The sequence below is a fragment of the Endocarpon pusillum genome (assembly GCF_000464535.1).
Source record: "Endocarpon pusillum Z07020 unplaced genomic scaffold scaffold1466, whole genome shotgun sequence".
Lineage (NCBI taxonomy): Eukaryota > Fungi > Ascomycota > Eurotiomycetes > Verrucariales > Verrucariaceae > Endocarpon > Endocarpon pusillum.
Window position 1 is genome coordinate 37,684 of NW_006916017.1, and position 24,095 is coordinate 61,778.

Genomic DNA, 24,095 nt, shown 5'->3' on the forward strand with positions numbered 1-24,095 from the left:
CAGATAACTCGTTCCACGCTGTGGAACCACATCATGACAGCTTTTGCCGCCGCTTCCTGGAGCGGATCATTTTCTGGAGACATTGAAGCAGGGACAATCCTCTGCACAGGAGATGAGTATCCAACCCTGTGGACGGTTTTCCTATTTCAGAAGCGTTCTGTATTTTCTCTCGACCAGGCGATCCGCTTTGCATGCTACGAGTATCGGTTTTCTGTTCCTCGCTTGCTGACATTGATGGGCGTAGTGACAAGATCGATTTGGGTATGGTGGCATGCACGTCATCCCTTGCTGAGCGCATAGGGGAGGTTTATGAGATTTGTTTTACTTAGCAGTGGACTTTTCTTCCCCTTACTCCATCACAATTCCATTGAAAGGTTCATTCCAATCGAGTACATTCCCACTTCTTGTGGTAAGACAAGAAGGACTGCTAGATTACAATAGTGTTACCTAAACGACATGATCGAGTACGAAGCTGTAGCTCACACCATTGAGATCTCTGTTTGTTTGCCACTGCAGCCCAACTTCTGTCATTTGAGAGAATCCTCCAGCATTCAACGTTTATATGATTTGCATAAGTACCCTGTCATTGAGCAATGCAAATTTGTTTTAGAGTGATTTGATAACCCCAGGCCAGGTACAGCAGCTGGACAGCATCATCCTCTGCAATGATTGCTCCGCAATCATGCAGTGAATCCATCCCCCTTGCTGCCGAGGGTTGCCGATTCGCAAACATCTTATCTTCTAAACAGAAAAGAACACCAGTAATACGTCTCCTCAATCTGATGCAGCAACCCAATAGGCAACGCAACTGACATGCAGAGTGCCGAGGTGGGCCTTGAATTGTGCCACCATGGCGTCTTCTTTGGTCCTTGTGGCAGTTGAATCTGTCGTCCGACCTTGCATCCAAGCGTTGAAGCTCTTTGTGCACCGCTCATGGCTACCTGGAAAAGCGAGGAGACGTAATACGCCGTCCTTCCATTGTGAAGTCGAGGAGTCCCTGTCCGTCTCAGGAGACGCGCTCTCCACTATCAGTCGCAAGTCTGCTTCTCGGGCTGTGGCTTGTACATTAGCAGATAGTCCTTTACGATACCTTCTTCTGCTCTCTCCCACATCGTTCTGCTATCAATCTTGACGTTGTTGTCATCAAACAGTCTTGAATTTGACACTCTTTCTTATCTTCTCCCAATCGAGCGTTGGCATGGTTCTCATTGAGCACGACTGGAGGTATGCCTCAGGGAAATCTTCTGAAGATGATACCCCTTGGCAACGAAGAAGCCATCCATCTTCTCGGCGAGATGATGCAGTCCTGGAGAGACTGGGAAAACGACCCCAACTCAAGGTACCATTGCCAACGTCTTTCACATATTTGGTGGGAATTTTCATCTTACTCTCAGATAGAGAAACTTTGGTTTCGTGTCGATTGTTTCATTCTCGACTACGCTGATGGCTACTTGGGAACCTCTTGCAGCGTACGGCAAACCGCAAGTGGCCCTACTCTGCTGACTCTCCGCTAGTCTCTTACAAGGCGGCCTCAATAATGGAGGACCGGTGTCGTTAATTTATGGTTTCGTTCTCTGCTTCTGTGGCACCCTTGCAACGGCGGCGTCCTTGGGGGAACTCGCTTCTATGTGAGTTCGGAGTTTGGCCTTCTCAACTCGGCATCTGACAGGTGCAGGGCACCGACCTCTGGAGGCCAGTATCACTGGGTCTCATTGCTGGCCACTGGAAAATGGTCGGTCAGAGTAAGTTGGATAACAGGGTGGGTTTCTGTTCTTGGTTGGATCGCCGCGACTGCGACACCAGCTTTTCTTGGTGCAACATTGCTACAGGGTCTTTTTGTCCTCAACGACAGTTCATACGTCTATCAGCAATTCCATGGCACGTTGTTATATTTTGCTGTTATCCTTCTTGCAATATTGGTCAACGTCTTCCTCATCAGGTTCCTGCCATATCTGGAGACGCTGATCCTGATTCTGCATATTGGTCTTTTCTTTGCGCTTCTGGTGCCGTTGGTCTATCTTGCGCCGCAACATTCGGCAGTTTTTGTATTCACGGACTTTGAGAGTCGCGTGGGATGGAACTCTAGGGGTATAGCTTGGTGTGTGGGCCTTCTGACAACAGCCTTTCCCTTCACCGGATATGACGGTGCGTGTCACATGAGTGAGGAAATTGAGCACGCTGAAAAAGTTGTTCCCCGTGCTCTGGTTACCTCCGTTGTTCTGAACGGTTTACTGGGATTCGGATTCGTCATTGCACTTCTATTCAGCATGGGTGATCTGGAAAACGTGCTGGCTTCACCGACTGGATACCCGCTCATCGCTATCTTCCATGAAGCCACGCAATCGACACGAGCCACCAACGCTGCCATCTGCGGGATTGTTGCATCAGCCATTGCCTCGGTACTAGGACTGATGGCATCAGCGTCTCGCACAACTTGGGCCTTCAGCCGCGACAGAGGTCTGCCGTTCAGCAAACAGCTTAGCCACGTTAACAAGCGCCGAGCCATTCCCCTCAACTCGATACTCGCAACAACGTCCTCTCTGCTCCTCCTTGGTTTGATCAACCTCTGGAACACCAACGCATTTCTTGCCATTGCCGGCGTTGCAACGGTGGCTCTGTATTTCACTTACCTCATGCCCATTGCCCTTCTTCTGATGAGGAGGTTCAGGGGCGACGAGATCAAGTTTGGTCCATGGAAGCTCGGCAGATGGGGTCTGGCGATCAACCTCTTCAGCGTTCTTTACACAATCTTTACCTCCATCTTCATGTTCTTCCCAGCAGTCATACCTGTCACCCCGGGCAATTTCAACTGGACTAGTGTAGTTTTCATTGGGACTTTGGCTATAAGTGGCGTCTCCTGGCTTGTATTTGGCATGAAGTCTTTCACCGGGCCAGTCAGAGAAACAGTGAGTTAGAAAGTCCCGATCGCTTTCGCGGGACGAATAGCCTGCCTTCCATTGGAATGGTAATAGTAGAGAAACATTTGTTATTGTGATATCAGATGAAAGTGTGTTTGTGGACCTGTGTCACCATCATGAAAGTGAGCTAGTCTCTTGGGAGCGGAGATTTTTCAGTGTCCTTCCCACAAGGGGCCCTTCGGATTTCCTCACTACTGCAATTTTCCATTGTCCCGGTAAGATAGGCGTGCAAAGCGTGGCCGTATGCAGAATCCATGCTTCTGGCTGTCAATCAAGGCGATCGCTCCCAATCTACTACGTAGTAGGTGATACAGATCTCGCATTGCATTGCTTTTTGTAGATCGAGCAACCGCCCTGTCGGCATACTTCCTTGAAAAGGCTGGTCCGCCAAAACCACAAAAATTTCCCTGTCACGGTTGTCTGGATTCAAGAACGTTATTACGTTATTACGGAATGGAAGATGGCATAATCGCTTCTTGCACCCGCAGCAGCCGCTGGCAGTCCTACCTGACCTCCTGAAGGTTCATATGGTACCAGCTTCGAGCAACGAAAAAGTTGGTGCAAGGCATTAGCTGATTAGCTGACAATGGGTACTCGCAAATCGCTCGCCCTGTGCTCGTACTCTAGTTTCGTTCTCCAAATCTTGACCAGTGACTGTCTTTGTTGGCAGGTGGGCGGCAATCATGCGGATTCCAGAAGCCAGCAGGGACTGGGACTGGGACTGGGACTGGAGCCTTGGTTCTAGCGATCTCAACCCTTGCTGTTGATCTTCCATCCTCAACCGACCGGCAGGAGTTCACTCGGATTTTTTCGTTCTGATCACTGGTCGATTGAATTCGACATCCATAGGGCTCAGATGAGCAAAACTCGGCTGACGCTGCATAACAATCGTGAGTACCACATTCACTATGCCCCAAGCCGTCCTTCTTGGTACCAGTCATCCAGGGTTGCCGGATGTCTGCTCCATTAGCCCTTCACGTGGGCATCGCATTCCACGCGAGCTCCATTTTCATCCCTTGAATACTTGTGGTAGACACCAGTCGGGTTTTTTCCTGCCATGCCGAGTGTTTAGCCGACTGCTATTTCGCCACAACATTCACTTGATGTATGCTGGCTGTCGTACCTTGACTCAACCCTCTTGCTCCCATAACAATTTCACTCACCTCTTTTACAATCTTCATGGAGACTGCTGGAACGTCTGAGTCTCAGATGCCTGAGCATAACACAACAACCGCGATCAAGGAGCTTGATGACGGAGGTCAGTCCACATCCCTTATAGTCTTCGTCTCTACTCCTCCAAATCTTTGTCTAATTTTGGCCTTATCAAGTCATTTTCAACAATGCCCCTCCAAGAACTCTCCATACCAGAGATATTGTCGCTGCTGGCTTCAATATTTGCAATAGCTGGGGAGGTGTTGCAGCCACACTCTTTCTTGGGATCATTGCTGGTGGACCAGTCACTATCATCTACGGAATAATTGTATCAACTGTCATGGTAGGCTGCTGCGTCCTGTCTATGGCAGAGCTGGCTGCAAGGTATGCAACAGCAGGAGGTCAATACCACTGGACATGGCTTTTGGCACCAGAGAAGGCGAAGCGGGGAATGGTGGGTGTGCGATTTGGTCTTGTCATTTCAATGGTTCCGTTGACTGAAAGGGAACTTCAGAGCTATACCGTTGGCATCATCAACATATTTGCGTGGATGGCCACTTCGGCCGCTGTTTGCGCCATCCTTCCATCCATTATTCTTGGCCTGGTAAGCTATTGGAACCCTGCATACATGTCGCAAAGATGGCAAGCGTTCCTCATCTATCAAGCCTCGAATATCGCTGTCCTCATCTACAACATCGGCATTCTTCGTCGTGCAGGCTGGACACATGACATTGGCATGGCGCTGTCGCTTCTCATGATGCTCACTTACTTTATCACTTGTCTGGCTCGGGCCTCTCCTAAGCTTTCATCGTCCTTCGTCTGGACTGTATTCGTCAATGAGGCTACCGGGTGGAGTAACGGTATCGTCTTCCTCACAGGACTTGTCAACCCCAACTTCGGCTTTGTGGGCATAGACGGTGCGATTCATTTGGCGGAAGATGCAAAAAATGCTGCCACTGCCGTGCCATGGGCATTGGTAGCAACTTTGGTAATTGGTTTCATTACCGTGTTTCCGTTCGTCGTTGCTATGTTCTATTGCATCTCAGATGCCAAGTCAGTGCTCGCTTCACCTGTTCCTATCTTCGAAATCTGGCGTCAGGCCGTTCGTTCTGATAGTGGAGCAACAACCATGACCGCTCTTTTTGTTCTTACAGGGTACTTCTCATTGAATGCCTCCCAGCAGACAGCCTCACGCTTGACTTGGTCATTTGCGCGAGATCGTGGGCTGGTCTTCTCTGGCGCCATCGGAGCCATACATCCGGCTCTTGGAGTTCCAGTCTGGGCACTTATCGCAAACGCTTTTGTTGTCTTCATCATGGGTTGCGTCCACCTTGGCTCGACATCTGCATTCAATGCCATAGTCGCCACGGCAGTCATCCTCATGCATGTCACATTCGCAATCACCGCAGGACTCAAGATGTTACGGCGCCGGGCCCAGCACTTCCTCCCGGAGAAGAAGTCAGGATGGTCGTGGAACTTTGGCAAAGCAGGGTGGTTATTTGATTCCGTCACCGTAGTGTGGGGTTTCATTACCTTGATCTTCTATTGCTTCCCAACCTCCAATCCAACCACAGGCAGCAGTGCGAACTACGCAGCAGCTGTGCTTGCTGTTATGACACTCTTTGCTGTCATCAACTGGTTTTCCTATGCGAAAAAGCATTATGACGGGCCACGAGTCAATCTGGAGAGATTTGGGGATACCAAGGGGCCGCAATAGGATTCGCATTGGGTTGGTCGTTGCTATATCAGGTCTGCGGCGGGCGGGCTAGATGTAAGGGAAGGTCGTACATAGGCTTGGGATTGGAACACTCTGAGCAAGCAAGCATTGGAGGAACCGTGACTGAGCTTCTATGGGTGGCAGATACGTTCTTGAACAGATACAATACAAGCTAATGTTGAGCTTTATGTCCTTCATGTCGATCATGTGCTGTCTCGTGGCAGCATGTGATCCTTGGAGCCGTAGATTGTAGTTCTCGAGCAGCATATGCTGCCATGGGCCAGTCCCTGATCGACATGAAGGACAAAAAATGAGCGAACCTGTAGACCGGGTCCGGGAGGAGTTTTCAGACATAGCGTGCTTCGGCTTATACGCTCCTCCATATGGTGGATTCTTCACTTCAATTCCAGTTGTGGTTTACGAGTCGTCTTTATGCCAGCGTTGATACAGCGGATCATTGATCGCATAGCCATGGCCTCGACCAGGTGCCAGCTGACAGCTTGGAAGAGTGGTCTCCTCTGTGTCACATGGGTGTTCATCATCAGAAAGTCACCACATGATTACATAAAAAGAAAAGAAGTTGACTACTCTCCTGTTGCCATCCCCATACCGCAACGGTATTGGCAACCGGTGAAGAGATCGCTATCAGCTATTCCCGTAAGCTTCATCTTCCTCCTGTCCCTCTGTAATATGTGTCCCATGCCCAGTCGAAGCTTTATCGCTTTGCAGGATGTTGAGAGGCTGAGTTCACCGGTGAATCCCTTTCCAATGCTACCAAAGATGATGCCAGATAGATAGCTGGTTGGCGGCCAGTTGTGGCGGCCCTTTTGCTCCAGCCACTGCAGTATAACCGATATTCAACCTCGAACACGCCAAGAACCCAATCTACGTAGTAGCCATTCCGGAAACACGCGACGCGAGCGCGTTCCACTCCTTCTCCAATTCTCAGAATAGACCCTTGAAAAGCATCTCATGCAACTCTGCCTGCACTGCCTACAGACCCAGATCAAATCGTTAAGTTATTGCGTGCTTCGCCTGTCAAAGTAATCGTATATTATTGCTTGTGTTCCTGTCAATTGTCCTCTTATACTGAATTATCTTCTCTGCTATCCCAACATTCTGGCGACCACGGAGCCCTACGCATCTCACAATGTCAGAGAAATCTGTTACGCATACGCCGGTATCAAAGAAACGGTCTCACGATGAGGCTGAAGGTCTCGTGCCCTTCCATACTAGAACTCAAAGCCCAGAAGAGACGCAGTTGCCAACCCCAACCAGCCCTGCTGCGTCCCAACTTTCGCCTCGACCAGGCAGGCAATTGTCACCAGCCATCAGTGTCGAAAGTTCAGCGCTAAGTGATGCAAAGACCATGACACTGTCGGCAGCTCAAGCTACTCCTCCGCCTGTGACGAGTTCTGGAGCAGCAAAGAAGCAGAAGTTAACATTTGCCGAAAAAGAACTGGAGAGGGTCAAGAAGCAGTCCGAGAAGGAAGAAAAGGAGAAGAAGAAGGCAGATGAACTCCAAAGGAAGGAGCAGGAGAAACTGCTAAGAGACCAAGAAAAGCGGCGGAAGGAAGAAGAGAAAGAGGTTATGAGAAAGAAGCGGGAAGTCGAAAAGGCTGAGAAACAGAAAGCTAGAGACGAAGAGAAACAAGCAAAAGAGGAAGCAAAAAGAAAGAAAGAGGAGGAAAAGAAGAAAAAGGAGCGGTCTCAGCTACGACTGGGCTGCTTCTTCCAGAAGCCGGTAGCAGGCGAAGTGACGGAAGAATCTTCTCATGCCTCCAGCCGAAGATCTTCGGTCATCAGTCTCGGTGGTCTCGATGATCATGACAACGAGGTACCAGCAAAAGGTTCTCCCCAGAAGCGAGTGGATGCAAAACACGGATTTCTGCCATTCTTTGTCCCACAGAATGTCAAACTGGCGCCTGCAAATCGATTTGCTCGAGACGGAAACCTATCACACATGGCGATCAGCCGGCTTGATACATGGATGGTGCAGGGGAACAGTATTCATGCTGAAGATCTCACATCTAAGTTTAAGTCTAGGAAGCGGAAGCGTTGTCAGATGCCACCGTGCACCATGAAGGAAATTGTAGAAAGCATTCAAGGCACTTCCACATCACCAATCGACCTTACGGGCGAGCCCGCATTTCCTCAATTGTCGCGTGTCGCATACAAGATCCTATCCTTTAGAGAAGACGTTCGTCCCCCATACGAAGGGACTTATACCCGAGCTGTCTCACCAACATCAGCTGTGAAGCTTTCCCGTCGCCCATTTAGTAGACAGCTTCCCAACACAAATTACGACTACGACTCTGAGGCTGAATGGGAACCACCTAATGAAGACGACGAGGACCTTGGATCGGGTGACGATGAATCTGACATAGGCGAGGATGGAGAGGAAGACATGGACGGCTTTCTAGATGACGAGGACGACCTGGGGAGGAGGAGACAGGTCATGGGAGAGATGATACCAGTAAATTCTGGACTATGCTGGACCAACACGACTAATGAGGGCGGTCCCCTCGAGGAATACCGCATACAGATGTTATCTGACCATCATCTCTTTCCCATCGACCCCTACTCGACTGCCTACTGGCCCAGAGCACACCAGGTGTCCAGGCAGCCAGCCATGCAACCTCCGCGGCTGCCGTTGTCGAGTCTCAATCCAAACAGCAGTCCAGCGATAACATCTCCTTGGAAAGCTGAGGAGGAAGAAAAGTCCGACGAAAGGTGCCAAAACTCCACTGGTCTCACACAAGCAACAGAGACAAAGGCAGGAAAGCCCCTGAAGCTAGCCCCTGACGAAGTACTGCCGGATTTCAAGCAAGCTGTCCGGGGGAGCGATCTGACAAAAGTGGGGTTGATTGAGATCTTGAAGAAACAGTGCGTTATTTCGCGGGATATGCGAGTCTGCGTAATTGCTAATATATTAAAACAGGTTTCCGAAATTGTCCAAGGACACGATCAAGGATACTCTGGGTCATGTAGCGAGCAGGGAGGGTGCACATACGGACAAGAAATGGGTGCTGAAAGACTGAATGCCGGTCGGAAGGGTGGAAGGGTGGGAGGGGCTAGACGGTAAGGAATGAGACGTCCTAGACGCAGCTCCACCCACGCTGCCGGACTTGTGAAATCCGCCCAGTTTGGCTGCATGAAGCTCAGTCCCTCTGTCACCGTATGCAGCAACGCAGCGACCATCACTGCTCTCCTGGGGACGAATGACATGAGATCACACACAGAATCTGCCGCGCATGTCCCACAACCATTCCAGCATGGATCAATGATTCAAAAGGAAAGGCGGCTAACTCGTCTGCGAGCGGGTAGATCGTGGAGAGCATGTACTACATAGAAAGCTGTGTCAGCAAAGTAATCCATCACACCATTGCATCAACCTGGATAGATGGATAGACAGACAGACAGACAGACACGGTGCGGCCTGTGCTCTCCTCAACCCTGTTGTTGGGCTGCAATTTCGTGGTATTATATCAGCTCCTGATGGAGTCTAGTGAGAGTCACTTCTCCTCAAGTTGGTCATGCATGTTAAGTAAAGCAATATGCGCCCTTGGCAGTCCTCCAGTCCGAACGCTTTGTGAACTCTTGCTGAGTCTTTGCTGAACCGATAACAACTTGGAATTGAAAGGGGTGACAACTTTGCGATCATTGTGGCCAATTCTCCTGGCTCCATATATATTTGCGCGGCATCGTCCATGCCCTACACAGCCGACGTTGAGAGTTCCGTCGTACTCATCTCCACTCTCTGCTCCAAGTCTTGAAGGTCCGAGTTTCACTCTAACAAATGTCAGCATACCGCAACTCTGGCCTCGAACCATTACTTACTCTGTGCCAAATGAAAATCCATTTCTCGCTACGCAAATCTTGATCTTTGACCTTTTGCAACCGCTCGGAATGTTTTCAATGGCAAGATCAGGGAAGATGGTCTTCCGGGGAGGAAACGGCGCAACGAATAGGGATAGCACATCGCCGGGTTCCTTCTTTTGTGGAAGTTCAAATCGTGAAAACTGCTTGACCGCTTCCACAATTCTTATTGGTGAAGAAGCTCTCTGAAAGATGTAATGACAGCGCCCCACATCATCCAGTATACACGCCCCTGCTTCTAGCTCGGGAAACGCATGAGACCGATGGTCTCTAAAATCCCATATAATTTCTAACGATCGCATTCTGTGCCATGGGAGCAGACACCCCTTGGAGGTCGGATCCCTCAATTAAGCATCGATACCTTGCTGCAATGCGCTCGATGGACCCGATTTTCTTTTCTTCAACAACGTTCCCAAAATCCTCGGGAGATTCACTCCCAGAGGTGAGGAATACGGTTTGCCCATACAATATATGTTGTGTTTTGGTGTAGGTTGAGTGGTTCGCACAAGGTACTTGAGAGGTAGGTGAGATCTCACCGTGGCCATCTTCCTCATTCGAATCGGTGTTTGACCAGCATGGCTCGAGTTTCACAATAGAAAATGGGACTCCTTCGAAGGTCCTTTCCAGTGAATGTATGCCGCGAGCGACTACCCTGGCGGTTGCTAGCGGAACGATAGAAGTCCCCAGACTTGGAATTGACAATTATGGCAACAAAGACAAAGCGTAGTGGATCCTCACAGCTAGAATCGGCGCCTCGCATCTGGAGGTCGTAAAAAGATGGACTACTCTGACAAAATTGCAGACCTCCGAGTGGCCATGGCCCTGCAAGCAACGCGCTTGATTCGGGATAGGCCAATAGGCGCCAGGAATGGGAGCATGCCTCAAAGACCTCGAGCGTGTTGTTGAGCGTGTTCTTCTTCCTCGTAACCTGAAGAAGATGATCTGTAGAAGGAACTCATGCCCGTTCCGGCTCAAAGAATCAATATGTCCTCAGCGAATTGTCTCTTACCACGCCTCTCTCTGCTCATAAATATCATCACATTGAGGCCCGCGATTCAATAAGGATCTTCAGGAAGCTAGCTATACATGGCACCGTCTTGTAGGAGATATCTCTTGAATACCTTTTTGATATCCCATGCACCCAAGGGAGACACCTAATAACGTGAAATCAGCGCCTTATTCAATTTGAGGAGCCTACCTGTTTGGGGTCAATGGCTGCATAGGCCTGCTAATTGATGAAGTTCCATGAAACCGAGAAGAGCCAAAATTGATGGTGAATGTAGAAGGGAGTTGAATAATTAACGGAAAGCGATGTGGTGAGAGATAGAGAAACTCTCAGGGTAGTATATTACTGCATCATTAGTCTCACTCAAAAGAATGGCAGAGTCATAATGGAAGATAATTTTGCGATCAGGGCGTTGGCTTTCTCTAAAAAGTAATTCAATGTTCTTGTGGTGTTTGAGGCTTCAAGATAGGACCTCGAGGCCATCGGGGAACCTGAGTAAGTCAAGGCCCAGAAAGGAAAATTGGTTGGAGCTGATGCAGGAGATGAAGACAAAGATGAAGTTTCAAACTTCGAAGAGGGACGTGTTTATCGCTTGCAGAGGCTTCATCGGACACCATTGATACCACGAGATGGAAGATCCGGCATCTGACGCGGCTTTTCATCCTCATCTTCGTCCATGGCGTCCACGTCTACAGGGTGTCTGTGAGCTAGGTCAGTGGGAGCCTCCCATCATGGATTATATCAAGGCTTACCCAAGAAGGCCTTTGATATCTCTCATCTCGTAGTGCTTCTTCCTGTGCTCTTCAAATTTCTTGTGCTTCTCCAACTCCTCTCTAGTCGGCATACCCACTGCTGTCTCCTCCTCAGCAGCGACCTCGACATGCTTTTCGCGACTGCCGGTGCTCCCTTCCCTCGATTGACTTCCACCTCGGACGATGCGAGAATTCTCGTCCTCGGCTTGAGTGTTACCAAGCTCCTCCGGGTCGCCGAGCTCAAGACCAGGAATATCGCTTTCGCGACCCCCCTCCTTAGATTTCTTCTGCTTGTCAAGCTCATCAACGTCCACATATCTAGGGTCGATCGCAACGTCTTCTTCCTCGTCTTCATCCGGTAAATCCCTTGCATATTCGTACGGGGTCTTCGGCTCTGTAATCTTCATGGTTGAGGTCTTCTGCTGCTCAGCCAGGTAGAGATTTGCCTCATCCCATTTGAGGCGCATGCTCTCGCCCTCTTCGCTTGTTCCTGGGAGACTGTTGGGATGTGAGTGCCTTCTTGTGGCAGAAGCGCGGCGGGCTGCTGAACTGGAGCGTCGATGACCGGCATTTTGGAGGGTGTTCTGCAGAGTAAGCTCTTTCTGATCCTCGGTCGCCTCTGTCACAGTTGGGATAGTAGATAGATCGACAGAGACGTCTCTGATAGGCGAGGCTGGAGTTTCGTTGGAGCAGGAGAAAGAAGGATTTTTGAGGATGCCTAAGTGCAAGTCAGTGTAACCAGATCGTGAAGAGGATTGTTGAAGGAAGTGCAAAGGATGCCGTGAACGACTTTCGTCGCAAAAAAGGCCTACCTTTGGGACGCTTATTTAAATCACCTGGTTGATGTAAAACTGGTGGAGGGTCTTCCGAAGTGGTTGGCATTTTGCGAGGTTTGATATTCCGGGAGAGAGATGATGAAATGACAGACACGTGACAGTGGTAGCTGGCTGTAAGAGCCTCGATCTGGGCCTGGTAGTGGTGACAGAGCGTTTTTGAACTGCAGCAAGGATAGGGGAATCTGCCTGGAGAGAATGAAGATGGAAAGCAGAAGTGTAGTTGGATAAAGATCCAACGACGAGTGGGTCTTATGGGCTGATGCGCGGGTGTTGATCACAAGCACAAACCGTGGAGCCTACCATAGGAGTAGTACGTAGTGGGTCACTAGTAAGTGGGGAGGTTGGCGGGGCGGGATGACACATGCGGAACCCTACGGCCTGAGGTAAGCGTACCGAACGGGGAAGAGAGGCGGCCAAGTGGCGGCCAAGTGGCGGCCAACTGACGCCTAACTGACGCCTTTACCCGTTGTGTCCCACTACCAGTCACTTGAGCTACCGAACCAGCAAAACTGCTACTGCACGGGCCCGTTGCCGCAATCCAATCCAGTCGCAATCACGGGCGTCATTTCCCCTAACTTGATACTAGCCGCATTGAGCTAGCCAGTCAACGTCGAGATAGCTCACGAACTGTTCATCGACTGTCCTACCATCATTTGCAAATGGTCGGGCACCGACCGACCAACGAACGTGGAGGCTAGATCGTCCTTGCCCTACAGCGAGTCATTCAATTGCTCGCTACGCAGTACTAGACTACTCATTGCTTGCTTACTACGTACGGTCATGATGGACCGGAAGAACGAGTGAAGAAACCCCCCCTCTAAGCCATTCAAAACGACCATGCGGAGTAGGCTGCGCATTTGGGCTGGTACCCAGACGGTATGCTAGCGGCTGGATTCTAAATAACACAAAAAGTTGTACATATCATCGCTTGGTCCTGTTTGAACATCCTGCAATGCCATGATAGATGCGGAAATATGATCAGATGCCACCCCATGTTTAGAAAGCAAAACGGAGCGCCTTCAGACACCAAACCAAGTGTGAAAAAAGCAGTATAGCGCCAACGCACTTCCACCCTGGACTCCTTTCAGCAGCGATGCGTACAATTGTGACAGACTTGGAAGAAGTAGTGATGAGAACGGGCGTCACCGAACCGAGTCCTCAGCCTCTCGTTCCTTCAGTCTCTTCTTGGCAATAGCGTCGCCGTTGCTCGCTGCTAGTTGCATCCAATGCAGAGCCAAGCACATCGACTGCGAGCTGCGTCTGCTCGAGCCGTCGGCCTGCCAATACTTCATATCGATCTTGAAGATGTCACGGGGAGCCGTCAAGGGTAAGCTGACAGAAGGGAGAAGCTCCGGGTTGCTCAGATAGAGGATTGCAAGCTCCCGCTGTGCGGTAGCATTGCCTTCCTTGGCCGCTAAAATCCACATTTGAGCAGCATCCCGAGGTGAGTATTCTGTGCTTCCAGGAGGCGGCGACTTCCTTTTTACATTGTCGTTGACCATGATTTTGTCTGCAACCGCCACAAGACTCCGGCACACATCGTCTTTGAATGCCAGGGCGGCGAGGCCGACATGCAAAAATGCCCTGCCACCGGGTGTCTTGTTCAGTATCTCCGGAGGAATAAAAGCAGTGATGAACTGAAGATCACGAAATAGCGTCTTAGGCCTCATTGTCATAAGAACCAGCTTGATCTCATTTACTACTTCCCTCTCACCTATTGACTGATCTACTGGCTGTGAAACCTGGGCCTCGACGCATTTGGCATCATCTAACCGGTGCCGGGAGGCTGATGCCGGACCAGAGAGGATTGCTTCAGCCAAACTGCTGCGGCGGCTTGATGGTGCGGATTCTGCAAACTTCCATGTGGCGTGCGTTTCGGTTGAACTTGCACTACCAGGAGGATGTATATTTCCCTGCCTCTCCCGAATGGAAGACACGACAAGGGATTTTAAATCGTGCAGGATATCGAGCTTCAACATCGGATCTGCTTGCCTTGAGAACCGCTTCATCAGGTCTTCGTACGCATTGGGATATGAGAACCTCTGAAGCGGTGCAAGAACCGGTTGTGGATTGTGAGGCTCGGCTCCGACATCGTCGTTCGAGACTGGTAGTTCTTGGTGAGAATGCTGGATCCCGGCGAGGAACGGTCCTGCTGACATGCTTCTGCGCGATTTCAAGGTACTCTTCGTAAGCCCAACGCCCTGGGTATACCTAGAATTGGTCCCATTCTCACTTCCCAGCAATCTTTCTATGCCTTTACGCTTTCTTAGCTGCCATCGAACCGGATCCTGTCTGAGCATGTCGGCAAGCCAGGTGTCCGTTTCGCTACCGCAGCTCCACACGGGAGATCCAAGGTCACTCAGCAGCAAGCTAATCACTCTCTGTCGCAATTCCTCAAAAAACTTTACTTTACGAGGACTGATTTGATCAACTAGCCGTGGACTAGAAGAATCATGGACAAAGGAAGGAGGTCGCGATGGTAGACTTGATACACTTGCTGCTGACTGAGGCTGCGTAGGTAGTGGTGACCAGAAAGAATTGATCGAGTCTGCTGTAGTAGCTGATACAGCTCGACTGGGGGAGTCAGCGATGGATAGCACATCTCCAGCCCCGCCATGGAGATCCCTTATTGTCCTCCATCTGTCAGAACCCAAACTGTGGAATGAGCTTTTTCGGCCTGGGGAGCTCTGCGTGTCAAATGGTTGCGGTCGAGAAGCAGTTTCAATGCCACGCAAGCTGTGGTGCGTCTGCGTGTAGCTGGTATGGCCTTCTTCGCTAAGGATGCTAGAAGGCCTTGTCACACTTGAAGCTGGCATTGACCGGGTAACGAGTCCGTCCACGAATGTGCGTTGGCGGAAATACAGCTCGCTCGACCAAAGTACTGGACTCTCTAGCATAGATTCTCCAACGAGTCTGCTGGCGGCCATTCTGATTTCCATACAGAATCGGTGGATCCGCTCTTCTCCCCTGCAAAAGTTGTCGACACCAGAACGTTGAAACCACTTTCTTGTCATGTCGACCTGCTCGTCCGCAAGCTTCTTCGGACCTCCTTGTTCGAGGGGTGCTTTCATGATGCTGATCGTTTGCGCTTCGGGCTCTTGCAAAATGGATTCTGCAAGAGATCTGGGTTTCTTTCTGCCACGGATAGATGCAGCCGAGGATTGATTCAGTGTCGAGCCGGGAGCAGCCATATTTCTCAGCGCCTGTGCAACGTTCCTTGTGACCTCGTAGATACTAGAGTTGGTAACGTCTGCCAAATACCACATTTTGTCCCGTAGTCTGTCCAAGCGGCCCAGTACATCTGACGTTATCGCAGACATTTTTTCGGAGGCATCTTCTAGATGGCGCAGACTAGTTTCCACTATTTGCGTCTCCTGCTGGACTTTATAATGGTTTTGTCTGGACATGGTCAAGATCGGTCGCAAAACCCTGGTGTCATTCTCTGTTAACACACTAAGCGGGTACTGTGTACGAAGTGTCCTTAAAGCTGTCCACCAGTATCGCACATTCCTACTATCAGCGTTTGCTTCTGCAAATTCAAGCTCGACAGCAAATAGTCGTTCAAGGGACTCTTTTATTTGAGAGGCTTTATCCGTCCCAGAATTGAATCTTGGCGTGCTGAGAGGAGTGTCATGTTCATCAATTAACCTCAAAGAAGCACGTTGCACATCGTCTAGTTTCCGAGAGGCGAGCTGGGGGTATCGCTCAATCTCTGATGATGATTTAAAGACTTTGGAAGCGCTGCCGCAGTCATGGGACTGTCCTGGCAATCTGCAAACTGCAGGATACCCATTTTTGTCAAGTTCTAGAACCGTCCACAGGTCTTGACTTGGATGCGGCAAAGGGTAAACCGCGCTTCGTTCCATGACGGCGTGAAGATCACGCCGTACTTGATCGAACTTCCGGACAAGAGCCGTTGCAGACGAATGATTGATGGTTAAAGAGTTTTGTATAAGGCCAGGAGCATTTGGTTGTTCTGATGGGAAGATTTTGGATAGAGGTGGAAGACCTTGCCGGTACTGGGCTGCAAATGCGGTAGCACTCGAGTGCAAGAATGGGTCCCATGTAGTAGGATTTGGCGGTGGCTGAGGTACCAACATGTCAATTAGCAGTAAGACATCAGAAATGGACAGGGTTAGGCAGCCAGGATACAGCACAACCGGTTCAGAGCATGGGTTGCTAACGCCACAGTTTTTTGGAATGTGGTTTGGGCACTCGATCGTTATCCCGATGAGACAAGATACCATCTGTTCAAGCTGCGATCGCATTGTTGGTAGCAAAGGAGTGGGATTCAACCTGCAGAAAACTTAGGCACATTCAAGCACTTTGTCCCCGGGGGGACAGTCTTACATTGGGTCTAGAAATTCGGCGACTCTCGATTGAGCTCGAATTGCAATTTCCTTCAGTATATTGTCTCTTGCACTTTTGCTAACATGGTAATGCAGCAACATTCCTTTCGTCTGAAAAAGGTCAGATGTAAGTGTCTAAGGAGCGTGGTAGCATACCTCGGGCATGGTTAATGCGGAAAAGAGGAATTCACAAAAGTACCATGAATAAAATAAGAATCCCCGAAATGAGCTTTGGTGCTCAGGTCTGGTCAGTTTCCCAAGGATAGCAGAACCGAAATGGAGAGCACCAAATGGTAGGCCGCCATCACCATCAGCAAGTATTGCAAACAGTTCCCGCACAGCGGTGTCAAAGAATTCCTCGGCTTCCTCGGTACGGAGAGGGTCAGATACCGGAAAACGGAAGTCATTCGAGCTGACATTGTCTTCTACGGGCTCCAACAGGAAGGCTCCTGTCTGCAACAAATTCATCAAGAAAAGCTCAATCCTTGGTTTTGCTCTCCACTCGTGAAGCGAGGCAAACCCGTTCAAGACCTCATTTAGAAGATAATGGTACGCCTGATCAGAATGAGAATAAAGATCTGCACAGGTCGACGACCAAGTATCCAAACGAATCACATAATCATTGGAACCAGGATTTGCAAATGCCGAGTACACGTTAAACAGCAGGGCTGATACCGGAGTGGTCCTTTCCAATGACCAGGCGGTGTCCTTCAAAGAATTGGAAAAGGCTGCATTGCGTTTCTGTTGGGACGCTTGGCTTGTTCCACGGGCCAAAGAAGAGAAAATTGAGTCCCTGGGTACGTGCATCTTGGGAGAGCTGGCCAAAGCTGACACCTGGCTTGGATTCAGGCGTTTTATGCGATCAACCAGAAACGAAGAATTAGTACGAAGTAGATGAACAAAGTCCAGGACATCTGCACGCGAGCCAGCAGGTAGCTTATCCATGAAAGAAAGGGAGTCCGGCTCCTGTGTTGATGATAAGGTCCTGTCCTCGCCATGAGGGTCGATGGACCGAATGCCTCGATTCCAAAAGTTACTACAGGCGTCCTTGAGATCCACAGTCGTATGGTATGCATTTGCAAAGCCGGTTCTATCGCCATTCTTCAGTGTTTCCACCAAACCAGCTTGCACTTGATCTAGTGTTCTTGAAAGCCTCGCAGACAAGGCTAGAGCCCTTTGTAATGTTCTTTGCTGCTGCTTCAATATATCAATCCTGCTTTCCTGGAGTCTATGAAGGTGCAGCTCCGTCGCAAACGCATCAAACGTGATCTCTGGAGATTTAGTGTCCTCGGATCCGTACGCATGAGGCAAGGGGTACAATTCGTCGGCATTAAGCAAGGTTGGAGTGGTCGGCGTTGGATCTTGCGGGTGCTGAGGAGAGATTTCGATCTGACTTGCCACCGAGGAAGGTCTCATACTGGGTTCATGTGAGGTCACCATGTGCTCTGTAGACTTCCCATTTTCTGCAGGTTCCTTTTCCGGGCTATCAACGGGCAGAGGAGGGAACAGTTTTTTGCTTGATGAGCACGTAGAGATTGCTGCGGCATTCTGTGATTAGAAAAATACTTCACAAAAGACGGAGAAGCGAGTAATAGCGTACAGCTGAGTTGAGTAGACTCAGGTAGAAGCGAGGCATGCTGAACATGGACACTGCCGCGGTTGGAAGATTCGTGATCTCGAGCTCGAGTCCTCTCCAGAGGTGCCAGGGTGCCGTTGCTCTCTCTCCAGGAGAGCGTTAATTCCGCTTTACTCTGACCACATGAGCAGATTCATCCCAGATCAAAGCAGCAGGTGTCAGTATCGATAAGAGTGGCTACCCGGGCTAGCTTTTCCGGGGAGTGGGACGTTTGCTTCAGATGTGCGCGCCGATCACATCCAAGGCCCGCGTTTCAAAAATGTGACGAAAAAGACGTTCGGTAGGCGGTGTCAGAGAGATTCAGATTTGACGCGCAAGGAATGAATCTGGTGAAGAAAGATGAATGACTTGCAGGCAGTTGACAAGTGTGTGTTGCCAGCGAATGCAGCAGACATGAGCTAGGGATCGTACTGCTCTGGCGAATGAGGAGGCTGAAGCGGGCGGAGGAAGCCAGCCGGGGGGGGATCATCCGCCGCCAGCTTGGGGCACTGACAGGCTGGACCAGTTTCGACAGATGCAATTGGGAAAATAAACCCCCAGCTCTCTTTACCTAGTAGTCGAATCTTTTTTCCCTACTCGACCCGGTCCTGTGCAGGCCTCAAACAGTAGCCTATGGTACGGCTGAGTGACAGGTCCCAATTCGGATCTCTAAAAGTGAGCTGGTAAGCCACCCTTCGCCACGTTGGACCATGCCCTATGCCACGCCGATTCAAGTACAATTCCCAGACGACGTCAAGAGACGTGAGTTGGCCACGTAAACGGCCTTCGACAGGGCATGATTTCCTTGTCGACTGAGCCTTCTGCAGCACCAGCGAACCATGGCGAGTCCAGGTGACGATTGGAAGAGAGTGAAACGGTTTCGTCGTGATGCACGGAGCTGCAGATCATGGGTATTTTCTTCCCTCTTGGTTGCAGCTTCATCTGCCACGTCGAGCGTCTAGTGGTGCGGCATACTCTACACCTACTAAGCACAAGCAGCAATATGCAGCTTCGCTGACAGCATCGAATCGCGAGCCTCGCTAAGTCTAGGGGTTCTTAGGCGGCGTCCGCGTTCGGCTTGATGTGTTGGCATTGCATTGCATTTTCTGCTACATTTCTTGCCATTATTGCTCCCAGCCTGACTACATTTTTGGAATCCCACCAATCCTCGATCATCTTTCTCGTGTTCTATTCCAATCAACCCGTCCCGCAGCCTCCGGCAGAGCGGTCTAGTTTTGGGTTCATCTTCACTCAATGCCTTCTCTCTCGCTCCTTCACCTCAAGTCATCGTTAGCCAGATTTGCTTACCGCCAGTGCTTTATCGACAACCGAGATGTGTACAACTTTGCAAACCATTGCAGGCAATGGGTTGACAATCAGTGCTCTACTGATAGACCGGCCTTGACGTGATAACCATCTTGATTGTCGCCTCAAGCAATCCTGCGATGAGGCCACATGACATCTTCCACGAGAACTCGCGCACCAAGGAAAACTGTTTTCGCAGGGGATATGACGGGAGGTGATCTTGGCAAACTCGAAACACTGCCTTCTGCCCGGTTCCTACAATATTCAAGTAGGACGTCTGTCGCCCTTGCGCGTATCAAAACTTCTAAAGACAAATCTTGCCTTGCGACAGCCCCACAAGAGTCTAGATCGGCTCTGCGACGTCAGCACTTTTACCCTTTACCGTCTGAACAACCAAAATCGAATGCGACGGCTCACTCAAATGAATTTCAATGAACCAGGATCGTTGACAGCGTCACTAACCATCGTTAGGAATAACCAGCCGAGAAAGGTCCTGGTCTGTCTTGCTTGTTCACATGCTGAGCACGACCTAGCGATGATTATGTTGATTAACTACATGTCACGACAGGCCCGGCAACTTCGGGCCGTCAACAGGCTTACACAGCATTAACAATGTTTCCCCCCCACAGAAGAGTGATTCTCAGGAAGGATAAATTGAAGAAGAAAACTGTTCTTTCGCTCTCTGATGCATAGGCAACCGTTCCAACCTTCGGTAACGTCGCCTTGTGTTTCTGAACAAATGCACTAAAACTATCGGCTGACTAGCATTGTAGGCTGGAAGGTTCAATATACAGTGGAAGGTTGCTGTAACCGCAAAGGTGAATATCTCAAACTCGGTGACCATAAGTCCATGAAAACTGCACCAGTCGGACTGAATATCTCGGTAACATTATTCGAGCGGAGAAAGATCTACAACTCTAAGCGCCCTCGTCGAAGTTGATTGTCACGAGTGCCATCGGCTACTTTAAAGACCGATGACAGTTAGATCATGCTAGCTATGCGTCATGATGGCGTTGACAGCTATCTTGTCTCAGTAGGGGTTTCACCAAGTCAGGGATGCATCATTTGAATACTTTTGCTCTGGCCAAAATGAGTTGGATTTGTGGTATTAGGTCAATGTATCAAGATGCTCCTTGGAGCAAGATCGCAATCGAGAATAGGTGTTGCCTGATTGATTCCTTTCTATCGGCACATGCGCAGGTATTCTCCTTTTCCGTTCTCTTCGACCCTAGAGAGGAAGCTTCTCCATGCAGTCAAAGAAGGAGAACACCATAGTGAAACTTGAGTTGCGGCCGTGCATTTCTCTGTGGTCAGTGTTGTGACTTCTTGCATTGTCTGGACCTGTTTAAATGGATGTCCTTCTCCGGACACAATTTCAGAAACCGACCCAGACTGATTTACAGATCTGCTTCGTATCTACTTCGTATCGAGAGATGCGACATGCATCCGAGATCTACAGCACCAGCGCAACGAAGACTGTAGATTGACCCTATAGGTATCTCTTTCTAGACAGCATGTTCCTCCATCATAGGTTTGATAATTTATTGAACGAAGTACTCACTCATCTTTGTTTACAATTCGATATGCGTAGCCCAAACCCGCTCCATGCAAGAGAAACGGTATCAAGTATCGAATATTGGTGGGGCTATTGGAAGTGCTGGCCGGTCACAGTGTTATAATCAGCCTCATAGCAAAAATTGAGTTTCAGGAGCAAGGAACTAAGCCCTCCGCAGGGGGAGGCGGAAAAGGAGTGTCACATAGCAGTAAGTTACCTTCATAGCTGTGGCGCCTTTGGTCAACAATGTGCATTACGTAGAGTCATGCTTGTAGAGGTAGCATTTGGTGGAACATCTGTCAGTCTCTGCTCTGAGTCTGCAGCCCGCGGGCCTGGACAGGATGAAGTCGAGGTTGCACCGTGATCAGGCGAACTGGATTAGTGGGTTGCATGGCTTTTTCCGTAAAATCGATGTGATCGAGTGCCAGGGTCTCTCGCTTCTTTCCCGCAGAGCCAAACTCGATTGGGCAGTGGATTGGAGATAGTGCTACTGGGTGGCGTGCCTGGAATAGGCCTTGAGTTGGTTATTCCTTGCTTGTAATGCCCACAGCGGCTCTCTTGTTCCATAATCCTTGGTGTCATTGGGTGCAAGGTAACAAGGTCGCAGCCTCGCAGGTCGGGAACAGAATCACCATCCCATTTCGTCAAGACAATCAATCTCACCTCATGCCGGTACGAGATCCTAGCGGCTACTCCATAATCACATCACCTAGTAGTACCTCGACACCTTCTCCTTGGAACTTCTACTACGTAAGGAATGACAGACAGAACCCGTACATCTATCTCCCACCTCTGCCTACATGTTCCGTTCTACCCCTTGACTCGATCTCCTCCAGATTGCATCAGACAAGCGACTAAGTTAGGCTCGAGGTCGAGATCCACTAGGTTACATAGTGTCTAGCTCTGGATCACATCCGTGCTTCATCTCTTAGCTGGTCTAACCGAGAGAGAGAGAGATCCTTCATTGTCGGCTCACGTTCACTCATCACAAAGCGAATAAACCATCACCGTTGATGACTGTCACCGGGTTTCACTTTTCTCACAGTATGGTTGACTACCAGCGAGGCGGGATTCCTGCCTCTCTTGCACCTGCTCACCGCAAACCCTTACCGGCAGCCCCTCAAATACCGATCAACCAATATCAGACAGATCAGCAGATTCAACACGCATCACCGCAAACATATCCTCTTCGTCGTTCACCCAACCACTCGCCTCAGTACAGCAATACCCAACAAGTAGTCTCGTCCTCTCACTCCCACACACGAACCATATCCTCCATATTTCCCAACACAGCGTCGACCCCTTCTCCTCCCCACAGCTCGAACCCTAATCGACGCTTCTCATCCCAAACCTCCTCTACGAACGGCTTCTCAAGTACGCAGCCCAACCCAACTATGACCCCAACCCAGTATCAACACCACATCCACCGCAGTGGTACGAATAACTCTACAAACTCCAACGCCCCTCGCCGAAGCACCTCCTCCCGTTCCTCCACCCTCCTAGCTCCAACCTCTTACGTTGCCCTTATGCGCAAACAGAAAGCGACAGTCTGGTGTGACCGGTCCCAAACCCTTGATGCCCGCACCGCAGCCGCCCAAAAAGCAGCCAAACACCGCGCAGCCCTGGAAGTGCACGGTGCAACCTCCGGCCGAACCTCCACAATCGCCAGCGGCAAAGTCCGCTCCGCCAAAGCCGGAGCCTACGTCCCTGCCAATCTATCCGGCGTCAGCGTCCCCGTCCGGTTGTCCGCGAACGAAATGCTCGGCGATGAAGAAGAAACCAGAAGTATCGGCGGCGATGCCGCAAGCGCAACAGCGAGGATACACAACCGAAGCGGCAGTGGCCGAAGCAGCGTGCATAGCGGCAAATATCCATCCGGCTACCCTCGCCCAATTCAAGCCAGCGGTGCCGCTGGCAGATTCAGCACGAGCAGCACCCCTCCTTCCGGCAACGAAGGAGCCGGCAGTCCCGAAGCGAACATACCCGAAGTCTCCGAAGGCCCTTATACCAACCATCATCATCGCCAGCAGCCGGAAAAGGACTACTTCACCACCTCCATCAGCGGCGGTAGTGGTACCAAGAGCGTCGGCACGCCCAGCTCCGGAGACACAGGAGCTTCAGGCGAAGAAGACCGATTCGGTGAGGCGGGTGAGCTGCGCGGTCCGTCAAGCCAGTCCGCGGTGGCGATTGCGGCCGAACAGGCGAAGAAGGCCGAGGAGTTGAGGAGGAGGGGAAGTGTGGATGAGAGAACTATGACGATGGGGGGCAAGGGGAGGTTGTTTGTTGCGAATCCGGATTAGGATGATGATTGGCCGTTCAGCATTTTTGGGAGGTAGGAAAGGGAATGTCTTTTTTGCATACAAAGTGTGGGATGGTCATTAAAAGATCCAAATAATGGCAGTTGGGAGACTATGATGATGATTGGCTTGCAAGGAATGGGAGGAGAGCTCGGGGTACATACATGATATGCAAGTTCTTTTTTTGATAGAGACTGATGTGCCAGACGATCCTGAGATGTCTGGGATGTTTTTTGATACCCTACTACTACTGTCAGAAAAGCGAGGCAAGAGAATAGGATTTACTACTAAATAATCAAATGGATTCGATCGCTGCTGCTATGCCGTTCTGACCTTGAGCCCGGAGCACGGCGAAGCATGCGTAGAAATGGTTTTTCTTCTTCTTCTTTCTCTTGCTACATGTAGAGAATCGACGTGGCGGGCAGGCGGGTAGGTCAGGGCTAGAAGCTGGGTACTTTGTTAGAACTGGATCTGGGGGGGGGCCGTTGTGGCTACATATGATGGGAAAGTGTGGGTCTGTCTGGTGTGACATGGTACGGATGGCTACTGGGTGAGCAAGCGGTTAGTGAAGAAGGGGATATAAACCATTGATGGATTGAAGTCTCATGTTTAGTTCCGGTGGATTAGTGTTGATGGGAGTGGTTGGTCGGTAAGTGGATAGATAGGTGGATAAGTACTCATAACAGAACGGGAGAAGGAGGAGAAGGAGAAGGA

General features: G+C 50.2%; 7 protein-coding genes across 7 annotated transcripts; 4 read left to right on the plus strand and 3 right to left on the minus strand.

Annotated features, from left to right (window-relative positions):
- Positions 1-1,443: 1,443 nt before the first annotated feature.
- On the plus strand, positions 1,444-2,915 carry EPUS_06367 (uncharacterized protein; the record flags this gene model as incomplete). The annotated part of the gene is made up of 3 exons (XM_007802039.1): positions 1,444-1,469; positions 1,515-1,628; positions 1,676-2,915. The coding sequence occupies 3 exons, from the start codon at positions 1,444-1,446 to the stop codon at positions 2,913-2,915; spliced, it is 1,380 nt and encodes a 459-aa protein (XP_007800230.1).
- A 1,182-nt stretch (positions 2,916-4,097) lies between these two features.
- On the plus strand, positions 4,098-5,787 carry EPUS_06368 (uncharacterized protein; the record flags this gene model as incomplete). The annotated part of the gene is made up of 2 exons (XM_007802040.1): positions 4,098-4,176; positions 4,247-5,787. The coding sequence occupies 2 exons, from the start codon at positions 4,098-4,100 to the stop codon at positions 5,785-5,787; spliced, it is 1,620 nt and encodes a 539-aa protein (XP_007800231.1).
- Positions 5,788-6,937: 1,150 nt separating this feature from the next.
- Positions 6,938-8,828, plus strand: EPUS_06369 (uncharacterized protein; the record flags this gene model as incomplete). Its single annotated transcript, XM_007802041.1, has 2 exons — positions 6,938-8,673; positions 8,729-8,828. 2 exons carry the CDS (start codon positions 6,938-6,940, stop codon positions 8,826-8,828), a joined length of 1,836 nt encoding a protein of 611 aa, XP_007800232.1.
- A 474-nt stretch (positions 8,829-9,302) lies between these two features.
- Positions 9,303-9,968, minus strand: EPUS_06370 (uncharacterized protein; the record flags this gene model as incomplete). The annotated part of the gene is made up of 2 exons (XM_007802042.1): positions 9,303-9,579; positions 9,628-9,968. 2 exons carry the CDS (start codon positions 9,966-9,968, stop codon positions 9,303-9,305), a joined length of 618 nt encoding a protein of 205 aa, XP_007800233.1.
- A 1,307-nt stretch (positions 9,969-11,275) lies between these two features.
- EPUS_06371 (uncharacterized protein) lies at positions 11,276-12,306 on the minus strand (the record flags this gene model as incomplete). The annotated part of the gene is made up of 3 exons (XM_007802043.1): positions 11,276-11,372; positions 11,425-12,142; positions 12,237-12,306. The coding sequence occupies 3 exons, from the start codon at positions 12,304-12,306 to the stop codon at positions 11,276-11,278; spliced, it is 885 nt and encodes a 294-aa protein (XP_007800234.1).
- A 1,096-nt stretch (positions 12,307-13,402) lies between these two features.
- On the minus strand, positions 13,403-18,025 carry EPUS_06372 (uncharacterized protein; the record flags this gene model as incomplete). Its single annotated transcript, XM_007802044.1, has 3 exons — positions 13,403-16,556; positions 16,611-16,720; positions 16,766-18,025. 3 exons carry the CDS (start codon positions 18,023-18,025, stop codon positions 13,403-13,405), a joined length of 4,524 nt encoding a protein of 1,507 aa, XP_007800235.1.
- Positions 18,026-22,130: 4,105 nt separating this feature from the next.
- On the plus strand, positions 22,131-23,384 carry EPUS_06373 (uncharacterized protein; the record flags this gene model as incomplete). The annotated part of the gene is made up of 1 exon (XM_007802045.1): positions 22,131-23,384. One exon carries the CDS (start codon positions 22,131-22,133, stop codon positions 23,382-23,384), a length of 1,254 nt encoding a protein of 417 aa, XP_007800236.1.
- Between the last annotated feature and the right edge of the window lie 711 nt (positions 23,385-24,095).